Raw genomic sequence first — 20,028 nt, 5'->3', positions numbered from 1 at the left:
TAATGGAGAGGGCGCCCCCCTCCCCAATATGATGACTCCCATTGATTGTTTAACACCTCTTGGTGGAATGCCCCAGTCTCAGAGATCTTCGTTGTATGCACCTCTCCTGGTGCTGGGCGAAAGACAGGTGTTCCCGTCTCTCTTTGGTGCTGGGGGGAGGAGTGGGTAATGTGGGAAGGGACTTCCTCTCCTTTGTGGAGGAAGCCAGTCTTCTACAGAAGCTTTGGGTTTTATTTATAAACATTTAAATGGTTTTTATGAGAGTTTTAGGTTATTTACTGTGTTTTTACCCTACATTATTTTATTTTTGCCTTTAAAGCCTTAATTTTAATTTAGCGACATATTGTAATAGCACCTTTGCTACAAATAAATATTCACCCAATTGAATAACACCAAATTATTCACCAAGTTATTCAACATTGAGTCAACCTGTTGTTGACGGCAATAGACGGCTGAGCTTGTAACAATCTCAGAGGTCGAGCGCAGGTCAACTATTTAATCAAACAACCTGCTCACTCTCTCAGTAGTTTGATGAATAGTAGTAACAAATGTAGTACGCTACTATTCATCAAACGACTGTTATTGACGATACAATATTATTGCTTATTTATTAATTAATACCACAACATCACACCCTAACACCACCCACACACCCCATATTGTATGACATAAATTTATGCGTTGTTAACTACGTGGTGGTGATTTAAGAGAACAGCTGTTGAGGAGCTTAGCGCTTGGCAACATTGGTGCATGTTACCACTTCTTTCCACTCCATCTCTCTAATCACCCACGCCTTTCTGCTTTCTCACTCCACATTTTAAAATCTTAAGTAACGTAATGGTGAAGGGATATAATGCGATAAGTGTAAGTATAAAAAATACTGTATTTTATCTTTCATGTTTAGTCAAGACATCTTCAGGTCCTCAGACCCACTCATCCCCCACCCAACAATGGGTGACCTGACATTGTATCAGGTCAGTAATATGAGACCACTAATACCCCACCCTACCTCCACCTGACATTGTGTGGGCTAGCGTTTGTCTGTGCAAGATGCATAGCTTAGACACTCGGAAATTTTTTTCCAGTAACCGGAAATATTTCCGGGGATGGGCGATTTTTCCCGGTTTGAGAAAGCCGTCTGGTTAGCGGGAAATCTCTCATTCCCGGAAATTCTCTGCACCAGTTGTTCCGGCTAACGGGATATCACTGTATTAGGTCATATAAGAAGGTTGTTCAGATATCTAGACGGTCCGTCCCTCGTTATGTGCTTCCCCGTCTGGAGTACTGTCACCCTGTCTGGCCCCTGAGATGTGCTAGGGACTGTCAGTTGCTTGAAAATGTTCAAAGGGGGGCCACCAGATTGGTGCCTGCACTTTGGCACCTCAGCAACCCTGAGAGATTGGAGCACCTGAAATTACCTAACTTATACTACAGATGGGCAAGGGAGGACCTAATTGAGGTGTGTAAGCATCTCAAAGGGCACTACTCAGTTGAGTGTTCTTACCTGGAGCTGGCGGACGCTTGCCCCACAAGGGGTCACAGCTCAAGGTTGAAGAAGCCGCAAGTCCAAGAAACTGTGAGGAGTATCTTTTTGGAGTGAGAATTATGAACTCTTGGAACAATCTGCCAAAGAGTGTAGTGACGGCACCGAGTGTTAGCTCTTTCAAAACCAGACTTCACAATCACTGGAGCAGGTTCAGATACATTCAGGAGCCAGTGCATGCCAAGTGTTTGTCAACAGTGCATAACAGAAACGTGACCGATCGCCCAAGCAGCTAACGAGCAGATCAGTGGTGAAGAGGATAAAAGTTGGGTATTTCCATGAGGGTTTGAGTGTTTACAACTTTTTCATACTCCACTTTTATTGAATCCTCAAATTCATTGATTGATATAAGTTTCTGGCACACATTGTTGGTTTCTACATAAGTAATTCTTGTTTAAATGTAAACACTCTTACTATTCATTTACTTTTCCTTTTTCAGATCCAGTAATCATGAATCCAACTGATTCTTCACAGCCACCATTGTGAGTAATGAATATAATATGATGAATATAATAAATTAGTGTAATATATGCTGTAGTAATGACGAGAGAACCTGCCCTCTCTGTGATAGGAAGATTTATGCAACTGGCATGAGGAGTGTAAATATATATGGCTGTGAAATATGGGCAATTTAAGAGGATTATATATGTAGGCTTAAGTGAGTTGTACTGAGAATGGTGAGGTAAATGCATAAGTGATACGGAAAGACAGGGAAACCTGCATGGAGACAGGTTGAGATGGTTTAGGGATGTGGAGAGATTGGATGAAACCAATTACAGTCAGTCCTCGACTTACGACGGGGTTACAGACCGACGACCAGGTCGTAAGTCGAATTGGTCGTAAGTTGAAAATGCAAAAATAATGCATAGAAAATCTAAAATGAAATACAGTGAACCCTCGCTTTACGCGGTTTCACTTTACTCGTTTCTACATTTACGCGGTACCCTGCCAGAACCGGAATTCCCACTTTACGCGGTGCATCTACTCTGTACGCGGGTGAAGTATAATTTTTTTTATTTAGCTCATAAAATTCATACAAATTACCCGGCCAGAATATAATTTACATTGCTGGAATTCTTACAATTTGATGATCATTTTGAATGTAAACATCATAGATTTTGCATTAGACATACAAATTTTAGATCTAATGCAAGTACAGACAGACCCCGACTTACGACCGTCGGGACTTACGACCGCCGCAGATTTTTTATTAAAAAAAAAGTTTTTTTTTTTTTTTTTTTTTCTTCAAATGACACGCATTTTCTATACCGAAACGTTTCCAGTTAATGTAGTCTCCATGTATAATTAGAAAATTATGGGGGCCCCATGTGCATTCAGCTGACTACATTAAAGGTAAGTGCTCAGTCACACTGTAACCATTCCTTATTATTTATTACTTTCACTGTACTGTATCCATTCCTCATTATTCATTACTTTTACTATACTGTATTTCATTGTAGATTATTTATTTAAATTTTTTTTTTTTTATCTATGTCGGACTTACGACCTGGATTTGGGTCCCTAACCCCGTCGTAAGTCGGGGTCTATCTGTATTTTGCTTACTCTGAGCAAATATGTTATCTTTTGTGCAAAATATATGACGTGTATATTCAAAATAATCCTGGTCTTGCAAGGAATCCAGCAATGTGAACTATATTACTGGTATCCTAACTTTAGTCTGAGGTATTATTTATTACTAAAAAGGTAAATATTCTGGTTTCTCCCAAACATTTCTCTGGTAAGGAGGGAAGGTGGGGGGTGGGGGGGCGGGAGGGACCGACCGACCCAGCTGGCGTGGTGGGAAGAGGGGGGGAGGCAAGGTGGGGTGTTTTGATTGACAGACAGTGTCGTGAAGAATATTTTTTTTTATTAACTGAAGATATTTGTTTTAGCTCATAAAAAATAAGCACTAGATCTTGGCATCAACTGTCAAACATACCACACCCCTCCAATCTTCCCATCAGCTGATCGCTAGTAAACAGACCATTTCACGTCCCATAATTTTAGCTGTGTTGATTTATGAGAGTTTGTTTTAACATAATACTGTACTACAAAAAACAATGTTTTGTTTATTCTAGGAGATGGGCTGTGGTGCATCTGGGTAGACTCTTAGTCTTTTTAGTATTTTGTTTCTCTCAAGTACCAAACTAAATTATTCCACTGAAACAACACTTCGATTTAGTGCGAATTCGGTTTAAAGCGACCACTCTTGGAACGTATCTCGTGTTATATCAACGTTCTACTGTACTTGTATACTGTACTCTCATGAATTGCTAAGGTTTCATATTTTTTCCTTTTGACTTATTCATTAGTACTATACTGTACAGTATAATCAATAATCCACTATGTGTTTATCTCTATTTTAAGATAATTTTCTTCCCTGACAGACCACAGTTCTTCCCCAATCCGCAAGATGGATCGTTATACCGTTACACACTGGGTCGTAGTCGTGAGCCACTCAAGAAGTTGCCTTTCACCATTCCCCAGCTTGTGGCTAACTCCCCATGCCGTTCTAGTGATGGCATTTTCTATCTTGGTATGAAAAGTGTTTTCATTATTTAAGCATTAAGTTTTCTTAGTTTCCTGTCCTTTCTGATCATATTGTACTTACTTCTTTCGTTTTTGCTTCATCTCTTTTTCCTCCGTCAGTGCATCAGTTGGTAAGTCGGTCAAGATACACAGGTCCAACCTCTCTAATCTGGTACCCTCAGGGCCATGGGAGCTTGGCCCCAGGAACCCCTATATAAACGTATGTCTTATAGGATCCCTAGGCTTGCTAAATATCTTTATAACATATATCCTGTAACCTTATACAGAAAATTATGCAGGTACAGTGAGTTCTGCTATAACGCGTGTTTTGATAACGCGAATTTGCTCTAACGCGATTTATGAATTAGGAACGATATTTGTATAACGCGAACGCTTGTTTGCTATAACGCGATTTTTGCTTACTATTTCTCTGGGAGGTTATTGTTTTAAAGGTATGATAGTTCTTAACTCTTACTGTCACAACATTTTCTGGAAGGTTATTACTGCATAATAGTTCATAACTTTGAAAATTTCTGGTTTCTTTAACTTGAAGCTGTGAACTCAAAAGTATAAAAAATAAATAAATAAATACTGTGTCTTTAATAATTCATTTCTTGGAGAAGCATGAAATATTTTTAATTTTGAATGTTTCATTAAATAAGTTTTTTTAAAGGTTTAACAAAACAATATTAAACAAAGACAGTCAATCAGCTGATGAATATAGTTTTCCCCACCCTCAATGGATGGCAGTATGAGCAGGTGCATCTGTTAACACAGGCCACCACCAGGTCATTCCCACACACTATATGCCACCTTGAGTCTGAACAATTAGAATCCAGAAAGCAGTTATTCAAACTCAAGGAGAGATATAATTTGTTAAAAAGTGTTTTGAAATGATGGAATTAATGTTGAGGTGAGAAAAAGTGGTGGGTTAAGATTCGTTTTAGTTACACCAAGGAACTTCGTATTTCTATTTATTGTATATAGGGAGAAAGAGAAAAACTATTCTATTACATTTCTGTCACAAATTTTTATTTTTTTTTAGTATATTTTAACAGATATGACCCTCCCAATTACCCATAATATTAGATGTTCAAAGCGGGCAGGGCTTTGAAGTAGAGAGAAAATGTGGGGTAAAATACTGAAAGGAACACCAAACAAACCTTTGAAAACCTCACCTAACCTGTAAAAAGAATAGCTTTTGATTTTATGGGTGCCTCCTCATCTGAACACTGAAAACAACACCACAACACCACCATCACTTACTAAACACCAAAAACATGAATATGGTAATTTTTTTTTTAGTTTTAGAATTTGTATATGTTAGGTAAAGTTTTCAAAGGTTTGTTTGGTGTTCGTTTTAGTGTTTTACCCCATAATTTCCCTCTACTGTACTTCAAAGCCTTGCTGACTTTGAACAACCATGGTTATTGGTAATTGTGGGGATCTATCTCTATAATGGCTCATTTGTGGTGGAAATGAAGATCAGATTCATTGAAACTATACAAAATATACTAGGAAAACCTATTTTTATTCGTAGTTTCTGTGATGTAAATAAAACAAATTTTTACCAAGTGGTGTCTTAAGAATTGCTTACCAGTACTCTGTTTCTCACTGGTCATTTGTTTACCATACCTACAGTACTGTAAAATACTGTATATGCTTTGCCTTTAGTGTAAGAAAATTAGATATGCCTTTGATGTTTCATTTCTTAATATGCACTAAATATTTTATGTTACATTGAATATGTTTTAAGTAGTAATAAAATAAATGATCAGCTGATGAAAGTCTAAACTAGCCAGCAGTATTTATGTAGCCCACATATGGTTGATAACACTACATGTGCTATTACTCCATGAGCCTCATTAAGTCTGAGCACTGCAATCCAGGAAGCAGTCCACTCTCTCTTGGTCTCTTGGAAGACATATTTAGGGGTGAAATATAGGCTAACACAAGATGCTGGATGTAAGAACTGAACGGTAGAAGTAAACAAACTTTCAATCTTCACACTCCTTATGCCACCCTGGTGGCTGCTCCATGAACCAATTGTGGTAGACTTAAAGTGTGCCGAACCACAGACTGCCGGACTAGAGTGGTATAACCTGTTATAATCCTCACACAGCTAGTGCAGCATACTGGTTCTCGCAATATACTAGATAGACAATATATATTTATGAACATACATCTCAGTACAAGAGGTCCCCGACTTACGAACGCTCGCCGATACAGATGAGGTTAAACTTTAAACTTACAGTATTTTATTTACTTGATGACTTATTTTTTTACTTTCATTTACTGTATTTTGTCATTCTATTTCTTTTGCTTTTAATTAAGTGATTTTAGATGTATAAAAGGACCTAGGCTATGATATAGTGGGATTTTAAATATTGTTTTGTAAGTACGGTATGCATATAGCATGTATTCCAACTTACGTACATATCCGACTTACGAACGTCCTCAGGAACGGAACCCGTTCATAACCCGGAGACCCCCTGTACTGTGCTGGAGTTTCTACAAGTAAGACTATTTATTTTGACAAAAATTTTTTTTTACTGTGGCATTAACATTAAACTTTGAAGTTATTCATGTAAAGGTGTCCTACTAATTAAGAAGGTAATTTTTGGTATTAAATCACATTAATAAATAAATTATATTATAACTGAGGACCTTTATAGTACAGTAATATATGGTAGAGTGTAGCCAGTATCATGTGCTTACTGTTATTTCAGGAAAGAAGACCGACTCCTGGGTAGGTGTTGATTCCATCACAGGCGAGAAGCAATTAGTATTGGGGGTTGACAATGTGGATCGCAAATGCCCAAAACCCTCGCGCAATACTGTCTACTTTGGTCGGACTGTATATAATATCATTCTCTATGAAGCTTCAAGTGGCAACAAGTGGAATATCAGTTTCTCAGAATATGCAACAAGTACTTCATCATCAATTGTTGAAAACTATGGTAAGACCCACCAGACTTTTTTTTTTTTATACTGTAATACTGTATTATACACAATTCCATGTAATTTCTTGATAATTTTTCTAAACATTTGGTTTCATATTTATTGTCTCTCTTTCCACTATGTAGGTACAGTAATTACATTATGAAAGTACATTATTCCCTTAATCCCTACGCCCCGGTTGACATTCCGGAACGTTCATCTAGGGCGCCCCAATTGACGTTCCAGAACAAGCGCCTTTTCGCGCCATTGTTTGAATGCCCAGCACGGGTTATAAGGTTCCAGCATGACTATTTGGTGATCACGCCAGATGCAGGGTAGCATGGGTGGGCTCAGTGCGCATTAGCTTGTCGCCATGGATTGTTGTCCCTCAACCTCTGATGCTATAAGTAGTGTAGTTGTATTGTAGTGTAGTATTACTGGAAAATACCTGTAATGCTATGATTATGTTATAAATGTATTTATTTGTGGAATTACTATTCCAATAATTATATATACTGTACATTACTTGCTCTACCAAACACAAAGACAGCAAGATAGCCTGATGACAGACTGCGTGTGTGTTGCCGAGCACTTTTTATTAAAAATACAATACTTGCATTAGATCTAAAATTTGTATGTCTAATGCAAAATCTATGATGCTTATATTCAAAATGATCATCAAATTGTAAGAATTCCAGCAATGTAAATTATATTCTGGCCGGATAATTTGTATGAATTTTATGAGCTAAATAAAAAAATTATACTTCACCCGCGTAAAGGGGTACACGCACCGCGGAATGTGAGCATCCCGGGTTCCGGCAGGGTACCGCGTAAACGTGGAAACGCGGAATGTGGGACCGCGTAAAGTGAGGGTTGACTGTATAATCATGCTATAGTTTGGACTAGACAAAAATTTTAGTAATCATTTAATACATTATTTTGAGTACATGTAAAGTACAGCTCTGCCCTAAGGACAGTGTAGCGTGCCCAGAGAAACATTAGGTGTGAATTTTAAAATATGATGCGCCAGATTGACTTGTGCAAAATAGGAAAGATTCGCTTTAAATTAAAACATTGTCCTTAATTGTGGGTGTCGCTTTAAATCAATAATCTTAAATTGAATCGCTTTAAATCGACCTTCTTCTACAGAACTGAATCAAATTGACATGCAGACTATATATGTATTGTTCACCTAAACGCAAACTGTGCGAATATTCAAGAAACTTGCCGTATGAGATCAAACACCTTCAGTGATCAAGGCTTTATTCAACTCATAAATCCATATACATCTGCAACAGAACAAAACAAAACCCAATTAGAACAAGAGAACATTTAGAGTAAAGGTAAACACAAACATAATTTATTCCATAATATGACAAAACTTATCAGTCATTTCTTTTAAAAAAATTTAAAATGCCTCACTGTGGAAAACTGTGAACCGTATAAAGTATAATACCATGATAATTAGGGCCACTATATAAAATTGAATTATAATAATAATTATGTGTATACAATAGGTAGGTGAGAAAATCTTAGGAGTTGATTATTCTTTCATGAACATCCTCATCATCTGACAGTGACATGTTAGTACAAACACCTCTGCAGTGGCCACAGCCTGTGGAGTAATCGAGTCCATTCTTGTGGCATTTACCTTGTCTAGTATTACATCCAGCTTTGTAGTTACATCTGATTACTTCAAGCAAATATTTGGGTGACATACTGGTTGCAGTACCCATCCACTCCTGAACTTGCAAATACAAGTATATGCTCTGCACCACTTGTTCCGGCTAACAGGGATATCACTGTATATTTATAACAGAAGTGCAACAACATTATACAACTGGCATAATGACTATTCAACCAGGAATCCATATGTCAATTTTTTTACCAATTCAGAAGTAACCTGAATAATTAATGAAATTTTTAATAATTAATACAACTTTTAATATTGCCTTATTTGTAAATATGCTTCATCTCAATGGTCGACACCACTTATCTTTGTGAATAATTATCATAAGTTATATTAGGTGGGTTGGCTATAGGAAGGGCCTTCAACCATAAATTTTGCTTCAAATTTGCCTGATGGCAATCAGGAGAGAGGCTGCAAGAGACTTTACAATATGGAGAGCTGCTATTAGGTGAATATGGATTATCAGTGCAAACTTAAAAAGTGGCCATAAAAGGGTGAAGATGATGAAGTGTAGTATAAGTATTTACCATCACATTCTCTAACCAGTTAGCTGGAAGTGTACATTCCATCACACTTGCATTAATCACTTACTTTAAATTACAATCTTTACTCCAGCATTGCCTGATGCTCTCAACATTTCTGCAACTATTCCAGAGATACCAGTAGGCTTTCCAATGTTCATTTTGTTGAGTGGTTTCTTCAATCATTCTTTCACTTCTTGGGCATGATCCCTGTTCTGTGCTGGCCATACTGTTTTAAGGCTGCTTCTGCAGACATTCATCGTATTTATTTAAAGCATACGTTAAGATCATTATGATAACAATCTCATTACCATAATCATTTTTCATGCACTGCTAACCAACTGCATCCTTATATGTATTTTTATAAGTTCATATACTGAACAATGTATCACTAAATTTGGTAACTGTTGTTTACTGTTGTATCATAAAATTATAGAAACTTTGGATAATTACTGATGTATTGGTGTATTGTTTAACAGATTTAGTTCACTACACATCTACTGGTGAAGGGTCAATCCTTACTGTGGACAAGCGATCTGGTTCCCTGCTTTGGTCCCTGGAACTTGATTCTCCACTTGTTGTCATGTATCTATTGGGTCCTGAAGGTGAGTTGCCATGTACCTTCTGGGTCATGAAGGTAAGTTGCCATATCCACATATGGCCATAGGCAACACCTTTATTCAGGAATTTGTTCATATTTTATGATATTTTTTTTATTTTTCATCAATCTAAGCCGGACGATCCCCTTATTCAATCCACGCTGCCTCCTCTTTTATGTTGTCATATCAGGAGCTTTTCCTCACTGAAGCCATACATCAGTAGTGCTTTTCCTCACTGAAGCCAGACACCTTATCAACCCTAATGACACATTACCTGCCAAAAGCTCACTTGCATTCCTCCACAGAATCTCAAGGAAAGGTCATATGACACCCACCCTCCTGGTTGGTTGGTTGGTTGTTTGGGCTTTAGGCCTATCAACTGCCAGAGTCATAATAAGGCTATCAATGTCAAGCTACATCCACCAACCTTAACACTTTCTTCAGGTGTCAAGGATATTTCTAAGGCCACATACACTTTCACTACGTATGTGGCCCTTGACTTGACTTGCTCCCTCCTACCTTACCAGGGTCACCCACCCCTAGCTCTCCCCCCATCAATACTTTCCCCATCCTCTTGTGTTCTATCGTGTAGAAAACCCTTGAGCTCGCGGGTATTGTAGTAGGAGGAATAGATGATTACTTTTGACTGTGACTGTACCTTCTGGGTCCTGAAGCTCAGTTGCCGTACCTTCTGGGTCCTGAAGCTCAGTTGCCGTACCTTCTGGGTCCTGAAGGTGAGTTGTCATGTACAGTCTCCCACATAAGTCTTGTCGCCTCTCCTCCTGAACCACGAAGCATTTGTGGACAGAATAGCCTATCACCCTACTGCTTCGGTTTCATGAGTTCTAAATCTCTGGGTTTGTGAAACATCAGGAGAGATGAGTGTCATGTACAGTATATCTTTATAACAATCTCTAGGATAAAGTGTTTTTCCTGTCTTTAAATTGTTTATATTTCTGTTTAAATCTTCATATTCCTTCTTCAAGGTCTTTAAATGTTTTGTTTATTTCATTCTTAAATATTCTCAGCATTTCATATAAAATCTTTTTATTTTCTGTCAACTTTTTATTACTTCCTCTCAATACTTTTAATTTCTCATACTCTCTCTTTACTTTCTCAGCTTCACTTGATATTTTAATTTAATTTCTCTCTATCACCACATTTCAATCATTCAACCAAGATAATGCAGATCTTAACTTAGTCTTTAGGGATGGAGAATTTGATGGAGGGAGAATAACAGAGAGAGAGATGCAGGAAGGAGTTAGTGATGGAGGCAGGTAGCTGGGCTATGTAGGTCACTTTTTTTGGTTAGGGACTGACCCTTATGAGAGGGGAATATAATGGAAAAGGAATTAGAGTGGATAGAAAAAATGGCAAGCTGGTCAGGGAGTTAAGGGCAGGGATAGGGATGTAGGTTATAAATCATGATTACTTCTCACAGAATAAAATTGTTGACTCTAAATACTGAGAACACTAATATAGCATTACTAAACAGTGACACTGGGAACACTAACAGCATTACTGAACACTGAGGACACTAATAGCATTACTGAACACTGAGAACACTAATAGCATTACTGAACACTGAGAACACTAACAGCATTACTGAACACTGAGAACACTAACATCATTACTAAACACTGAGAACACTAACAGCATTACTGAACACTGAGAACACTAACATCATTACTAAACACTGAGAACACTAACAGCATTACTAAACACTGAGAACACTAACAGCATTACTAAACACTGAGAACACTAACAGCATTACTAAACACTGAGAACACTAACAGCATTACTGAACACTGAGAACACTAACAGCATTACTAAACACTGAGAACACTAACAGCATTACTAAACACTGAGAACACTAACAGCATTACTGAACACTGAGAACACTAACAGCATTACTAAACACTGTGGACACTAACATCATTACTAAACACTGAGAACACTAACAGCATTACTGAACACTGAGAACACTAACAGCATTACTGAACACTGAGAACACTAACAGCATTACTAAACACTGAGAACACTAACAGCATTACTAAACACTGAGAACACTAACAGCATTACTGAACACTGAGAACACTAACAGCATTACTAAACACTGTGGACACTAACATCATTACTAAACACTGAGAACACTAACAGCATTACTGAACACTGAGAACACTAACAGCATTACTGAACACTGAGAACACTAACAGCATTACTAAACACTGAGAACACTAACATAGTATTACTAAACACTGAGAACACTAACAGCATTACTAAACACTGAGAACACTAACAGCATTACTAAACACTGAGAACACTAATAGCATCACTAAGCACTGAGAACACTAACAGCATTACTAAACACTGAGAACACTAACAGCATTACTGAACACTGAGGAGACTATGTTCCACATTCAACCCCAGATGAGTTATTGAGTTTGTTTATATATGCAAACAGGAGACCAGCTATCCAGCCCCTGTACCTGCCTATCTCCATATTGGTGTGTTAGTGTCACCTAGAGGTTGATTAAATTATGAGAAGGGAAAGAACTGTTTGTATAATATATTTATGTTTTATTGTATTTTTAATGTATTATGTATGATATTTAGGTTTTATTAAAGTAGTTTTGGAATAGTTTGTGTATTTTATGGTCTTTGGTGCCTAACTAATTTAATTATTTCCATTTATATCAATTAAACTAAACCTTGCAATTTGATAATTAATGAAGTCTTCTGGTGCCTAATGTGCAAAGTATTTTTACACCACTGTATCATCAAATATTCTTGACCTTATTTTGAAGTCATCACAAAATGTGCTGATTGAGCTCTCAGTCTTATCCACCATTTTCAGCACATCATGGTTTTAATAATGTTTTCTCACCAGCACCAATAGAAGTGCTAGTACCTTCATTGAATTGCAATACTGTACAAAATACATAAGGCTTTCAAAATACACAATATTTAAAATGTTTGTCAGAAAAATTGACTGAATGTGTTCTCATTATGGAATAGCCTTGTTAACTGATGATTGCTGCCCCTGTTGTGTGCTACAGGTCGTGTTTCATAATTTATTTGCAATGATTTGGTAAGGTCGAAGTAAGGTTTAAGGTTTGGAGTTTACAGAAAGAAACACCTGAATTATTTGGGAGTTGTGATTTATGGAGGTTTTACTCTACATTATATCTTTGTTGCAGGTGGATTACTGACAGTCCCCATGACAACTGTAGCACCCCAGACCCTAACTCAGTTTACAGAAGAGTTTATGCATCTCACATATCAGTCTGCGGATGGCTCTGATGGTCTACTCATTAAAAAATTAAGGTACAGTATATGATATTGTGTGTTACAGAAAACATTACATGTATCGGAAAGTTTTGAGACACTTGCTGGGGAAGAATTCTGGTTCTTTGTTTATAAATGCTAGATGGATTTTTTCATCTTCATCAGCTGCTGTATTCGAGGGGTGGTATTTTATAGAAAAATATCCACAACTCTGTACATATGAGGCTGAGGCATTGTCAAGAAATCGCAGTGGATACATTCCTAAAAGTCATTGTGATTAATGAAACTGAAAATATCGTGGCAATTTTCTCCGAAGAATTTATGTAAACTTTCACCACATATTTTTCGATATACAGTCATGCGCCGGTTAACGTCCGATCGAACAACGTCCGATCGCATATACGTCCGTGCCCCCACAAAAAAACCACGTGGCGCCTGCTGGACCACCACTCCACGACCCCTTGACAGAGACACGATGATCCTCCCCATACTGGTCAGATATTATGTGTTAAAGGAATATGCTTCCTTACTTAGGCTTTTCTAAGCATTTGCCTACAGGTGTAATGTTAACCTACATCTATTGAGGATAAAATCTTTCACCTACAAATTGACAATAACACATTTGCTGTAATCAGACATATCTAGTTGCCTCAACAATTGCAAGTTGCAATTGGGGTTGCAATTTCAAATTCTGTGGCATTACTAAAAATAGTAAAGTTTCTGGTGCACTCTAAGATTAAGAGAGAAAACGGAGGACTCAGGCGTCCTGATGTGACAGAAAATGGACTCGTATAACGGGGGACCAAATAAAAAAAGCATAGCTACATGTTTTGTGGACTACAGTATTAAGCGTACCCTTTTCTTCACTTTGTAATAAACCTAGCCATGCCTATGTGTGTTTATGATATTTACCATAACATTATACAGTTGTACCCCGCTTAACGCGGTTTCACTTAACGCGATTTCTCATATACGTGAGGGTTGACTGTATATATATATATATATATACAGTGACCCCTCGGTTAACGAACTCAATCCGTTCCAGAAGGTCGTTCGTTAACCGAAAAGTTCGTTAAACGAAACCATTGTTTCAATGGGTTTTTGGGTAATTGGTTCCAGCTCACCGAAAATTTCCTAAATTCAACAAAAATGGTAGAAAAGTTCACTTACTTTGAGGTGTGTATGTAGAAGGCTCCTGGATGATGATGATGGGATTTAGAATGGGGGTGGAGGAGAAGGAAGAAGAGAAGGCATTGGGGTGGAAGAGAAGTCACCCCATGGGCCATTTCACCCATAAAATTTTAGCTCTCTTGGTGTAATTCAAGATTATTTTCTTTAAATCAACACTGCACTGCATTATATATTGTCAATATGTAAAATATATTTCAAAATGACCAATAATTTGCTTGGAAACACAGAAAAAAAGCGTTTAGTTGAAGAGAGTCTGAAGCAAGATGTTACCTCCAGTGAAAACAGAGAGAGACTAACGCCTGTTTGCTGTATTAAGAGGCTGGATGCCGCACATTAAACTAGTCACTTTGCCTTCAATTATGTTCAATAATTGTTAAAATGACTAAAAAATTTAATATTAAACTTTTAAAATTATTGAATAGTATAAACTTCTTGATATTTACTAAAATAGTAAGGAATTTAAGCCCTAGAACCGATTAATGTATTGGCGGACTGATACTAAAGCTGGTTGCCCGGTCAGTGCAAGCGAAAACATGTTGAGGTCGGTTCGTAAGAAATTCGTTAACCGAATTTTTGTTCGTTAACCGAATTGAAGATCCTTATGGAAGGCAGTTTGTTAACCGAAATTTCGTTAACCGAGGCGTTCGTTAAACGAGGAGTCACTGTAATGTAATGTATTTCATGGGGCAAAGAGAGGCTCAGGAACATAACTCCCGTATTTTGTCTATTTCTTATGGGGAAAATTGATCCACTTAACGTCGTTTCGTATAACGTTGCGATTTTAGGAAAGTAACCCCGACGTTAATCGAGAGCTTACTGTAATGCTTTTTTAAGAAATGAAATATTGAAGACATTTAATGTTCTTAAACTAAAGGCTCTGAGGATACGCTTCAGTACCATAGATATGTTAGACAAATTATCAATTAGGAATAGAATTAAGTAGTAAATTAAAAAAAAAAAATCACTTCTCACGTCATCACTAATTCCATCATTAAAAAAAATTGGTTTCTACACAATGCATTGTCATCCATCCATAATGTCTTGAGAGTGTTAACTGAATCAGAACATGTGATATGGCTACTGTGTCCATGCCCTTACCCGGTAGTTTGTTGAGCCTAAGTCAGACTCGGACTCATCTTCTTATCTCAGACTGAACTGCCTTTGGAGATCGGACCCTTGTTGGATTCCGGCCTACTCAGAAATTCAGCCTTCTTGGTCTGCCCTCTCCCACAATTAGTCCAATTTGTATTAGGCAAACTACCAAACATACTGTACCTTTCTTGTGCATGTGTCCATAGACTAGACCTGATGAGGATGTTTTGTACAGTGAAGACCAATGCAGTTAAGAGTCTTAAACATTGTTCATTAAGTTCATTATACTGTATTTGTTAACTGGAGGAACATTTTTTTAGAGAAAAGTGATGCTGAGAATTTATTATGGTACAGTATTTTCTTTTCTAACAGCCCTACAATCTATATTGGAGAATGCAGTTCAGGTGTGTATGCTGTTCCTGCCTTGGTGGATGTTACCACAGCCACCATATCACATAGAGGATCACAACTCTTGTTGGAAGGACCACCTGGCTCCCGAGGGACACTTGGCTCTCGCGATTTTAAAAGCACTGGTGATACAGAAGAAAAAAAGAAACCGGAAGTCCTTTTGCTGGGTAAGAATTGTTTATAACCTGTCATTTGTCCAAGGAGATCCATTTGTTGTGTGCTGTCAAGTCTGGTTTTAGGCTTAATCCTCCGCACTGATGACTGATACAAAAATAAAAGGTGAGTTAATCATTTGAGGCTTTGCCTATATTATGGGTGCAAGCGCCTGAAATGCCAATTTGAGATAGTGGTATTTCCATTTTCTATACAGGTAGTCCCCGACTTACAACTGCTTGGACTTACGTCCATCGGTACTTACAGCCTGCTCTGACCTTACGACTGTCGGGACATATGACCACGGCAGTCGTGACCAAAAATATTTTCAAATGACGCGTGCGCTTTCTATACCGAAACGTTTCTGTCCCGGGCGAGAGCGTAGGTACACTCACTTAGTGGAGCGCTTAGTTGGTGTTTGGCTATCGTATCCTACTGATTGCGCTGTGAACTTTCGTTATTATCGTATTTAATTTACTTTATAATGACTGAAAAGCGTAAAAGTGAGAGTGCTGGTGGTGCTCCAAAGAAAAGGAGACAGGCAATTACTTTTGAGATGAAAATGAAGATAATAACTCAGCATGAGAATGGAAAAACTGTAGCAACGATCTCACGTGACTTAGGTTTCTCACACTCGACCATATCCACTATTCTGAAGGACAAGGAACGTATTCGTGATGTAGTGAAAGGAACAACACCTATAAAGGGAACTATAATTTCAAAGAAAAGACAAGGTCCTATTCACGATATGGAAAAATTATTGGTGATATGGATAGAAGACCAGATACAGAAGCGTGTACCCTTAAGCCTTCTAACCATACAGGCTAAAGCAAGAAGCCTGTTCCAAAGCCTGAAGGAGCAGGCAGGGGATGAATGTGATCAAACCTTTACAGGAAGTCATGGGTGGTTTGATAGATTTAAAAAATGCTACAGTCTACACAATGTTAAGGTGAGTGGAGAGGCAGCTAGTGCCGATGTTGGTGCTGCCGAAGCTTTTAAGGAGGAGTTAGATGAAGTGATTGTGGAAGGGAATTATTTGCCTGAGCAAATATTCAATGTGGATGAGACTGGATTATTGTGGAAGCGCATGCCTGAGCGGGCATACAGTTTCAAAGGAGCTAATGAAAATGAAGTTATTTCGGATATTAGTAACAAGATAGTGGAGTTAGGTAAACAGTTGGAGGTAGAAATTGATAATGAAGATGTTGAACAGTTGGTTGAAAGTGTAGCAGAAGAGCTCAGTAACGAGGATCTTATTGAACTACATGCACAGATAATTGCAGAGGAAGAAGAGAGACAAAATGTAGAAGAAGAACCTGCACCCCCCAAAAAGTTTTCAGTGAAACAAATGGCAGAGGCATTTGCTACAATTAATATAGGAATGCAAATGTTTGATGGCATGGATCAAAATTATGAGAGTTATGCCAACGTTCACAGAATGATCCAATATGCACTTGCTTGCTACAGAGAAATTTATAATGAAAAGAAAAAGCAAACTGTTCAGTCTAAATTGGACATCTATTTTAAGAAGTCCCCCAGTGCTGTCTCCTCACGCCCCACCAGTGCTGCCTCTTCACTCCCTCAAGATGATCCAATACCTTCAACCAGCAAGTTTCCACAGTACATAAACCTGTCTGAAGAAAGCGACATTGATGACCCACCCAGCCCTGTCTCCTCTTCTGCTTCATCCAATTAATATAATCCCCATGTATCCTGTAAATAGAAAATTATGGGGGCCCCGTGTGCATTGAGCTGACTACATTAAAGGTAAGTGCTCAGTCACACTGTATCCATTCCTCATTATCTATTACTGTTACTGTACTGTATCCATTCCTCATTATTTATTATGTTTACTGTACTGTATTTCATTGTAGATTTTTTATTTTATTTTATTTATTTTTTATTCTACGTCGGACTTACGATAGTTGGACTTACGACTTGGATTTAGGTCCCTAACCCCGTCGTAAGTCGGGGAGCACCTGTATTCAAAATATTTTGATTGTTATACCTATGTGCACCAGTATTGTATTAGGAGCCTGTGTATTTTAAGTTTAAAAAATATGATCCCTAAGTCACAAGAGGGCTGTCAGTTACTGTATTAGAAGGGGAGTACAATCCTCACGTTAGTTAGCCAATGAGCACACCTCCTCAGCCACATGCCTTGCTTTCAGCCAGTCACTGCACTACTGTCCCAACCCACACTTCCCAACCACTCCAGCTTTCTGTTGTATCCTGTTGCCACACATGTAGGGATATTACTCTTAACTGTTTTTGTACTTTTATTGTGGGTATTAGTGGAGTAGTAAACCAATAACGTGGGTAATAATGCACTTCAACCTTCCTCTTCCATCATCTCACTATCTGATGCCAAGAAATGCCCTTGCAACCTTGAAACTTGGCTTGTAAAAAAAATACAAAAAAAACAGACTCTCGGCTAGGCATATGTGTCAGCAAATAACACATGGAATGATGGTGGCCCTGAGTGTGGGGTGTCTTGAGCAGATAAAGGCAGCAGCAGACGGCACTTTCCTCCCAACATGTTGGCCCTTTTGCTGGCCGCTGGCCTGACGACCCAGCAAGCAGAAAGATATCGGCTGTTGTGAGAAATGGACAACAGTTTGACGGCTAGCTTTGCTGGCCAGGTTAGTGCTCAAATGAGCTTCATATTAGGGGTTGAATATTTAAGTAAATATTTCAAGAAATCCTGATACAATAATAATTTTGAATATAACATAAAACGGTGACATGCATCTATTTATTCTTCACTTTAAAAATTATTTAGTACAGTGGTCCCTCGGTTAACGAACGTATGTCCGGGTGGTCGTAAGTCAAGTAGGTCTTAAGTCGAGGAGTACCTGTAAATATAAAATGCTGATTTTTTGTAGAGCTCTTTGGTCCTCTCCTGGAGTTATATTTTATTAGAAAAAAAGTAAAGAAAATCCATAATACAAGGCAGAAGTTACAAGACTAAACACTCAGGATTCCCCGACAGTGGCTATCTTGTTTACAGTGTCTCAGCCAATGGGAGTGACCTACCCATAAATGCTCACAGCCAATCGACACTCTCCTCCTTGTGTAAAAAATTTTCCCGGAAGCATTCAACTTACTTGACATGCTCGCTCTTTATATGACTGATCCACATAATACCCTGTATAGTGAATATTTGTGACTGTGACCCAAGTTATTTTTTACTAGAAAATAAAAAAAATATGAAAATCCATACTGTGTATAAGTCAGCTGTTCACATGTGCCTGGCAGTGCAGCGGTCATTATTACACATCATTTCCCCCTCCTCCATTTACAACCAATCGGCACTGTATTTGTTACTAACGTGTAGAGCGACTTTTGTATATTCTGCTAGTCTGCAGGCTGCCACTCTGTTGCTGGGTTCTTATCCTGTAAACACCAGTTGGTGATGGTGAATGTTATTGTTGGAGGTGGTGCTGCTGCTGTGAGTGTTGGTGGTGGTAGTATTGGTGTTGTGAGTGTTGGTGATGGTGGTGAGTAGTGGTGAGTGTTGGTGGTGGTGTGAGTGGTGGTGGTGAGTAGTGGTGGTATTGGTTGTGGTGGTGAGTGGTGGTGGTGGTGGTGAGTGAGTGAGTGTTGGTGTTGGTGTTGAGTGGTGGTGGTGTGAGTGTTGGTGATAGTGGTAAGTGGTGGTGAGTGTTGGTGGTGGTGTGAGTGTTGGTGGTGGTGTGAGTGGCGGTGGTGTGAGTGTTGGTGGTGATGGTGGTGAGTGGTGATGGTGATGATTGGTGGCAGCAGCTTCGGACTATGTTGTTATATCACAGACAGAGTCATTATTATTCCAGATCTGGAAATCCGGGCTTTTGGCATTAACAGACCGGCCTTCTCCCCAATTAGTCCGTTATATAGGGGCTTTACTGTACAGTCGGCCGTTAACATACACGGGGGTTAGGTAACAGAGATACCTGTGAAGGTTCAGAATCCGCGTATTTTTGCTGCCCCTTCCCTCCCTAAAAACACCCCTGGCCCCCCATGTCCTTATTTACCGTATATACCTGTGCGTAGTTCGAGTTTTTAAGACCAAAGTTTTTGGCAAAAAATTGGGGG

General features: G+C 38.5%; 1 protein-coding gene across 4 annotated transcripts in view; it reads left to right on the top strand.

Annotated features, from left to right (window-relative positions):
* LOC121856048 (serine/threonine-protein kinase/endoribonuclease IRE1-like) overlaps window positions 1-20,028 on the top strand; it is a 79,432-nt gene that overhangs the window by 3,373 nt on the left and 56,031 nt on the right. For 3 of the 4 annotated variants that reach the window (XM_042351324.1, XM_042351322.1, XM_042351325.1), the window contains exons 3-8: window positions 1,983-2,025; window positions 3,931-4,079; window positions 6,802-7,032; window positions 9,703-9,828; window positions 13,023-13,149; window positions 15,748-15,968. In XM_042351324.1, coding sequence (XP_042207258.1) covers window positions 1,983-2,025; window positions 3,931-4,079; window positions 6,802-7,032; window positions 9,703-9,828; window positions 13,023-13,149; window positions 15,748-15,968 — 897 coding nt within the window. The remainder of the gene's footprint in view (window positions 1-1,982; window positions 2,026-3,930; window positions 4,080-6,801; window positions 7,033-9,702; window positions 9,829-13,022; window positions 13,150-15,747; window positions 15,969-20,028) is intronic. The other variant, XM_042351323.1, reaches the window with a different exon arrangement.

This window comes from Homarus americanus, unplaced genomic scaffold, assembly GCF_018991925.1.
Source record: "Homarus americanus isolate GMGI-L3 unplaced genomic scaffold, GMGI_Hamer_2.0 scaffold19117, whole genome shotgun sequence".
NCBI classification, from domain to species: domain Eukaryota; kingdom Metazoa; phylum Arthropoda; class Malacostraca; order Decapoda; family Nephropidae; genus Homarus; species Homarus americanus.
The sequence above is the reverse complement of the archived record's forward strand: the minus strand, read 5'-3'. Positions and strand labels throughout refer to the sequence as shown.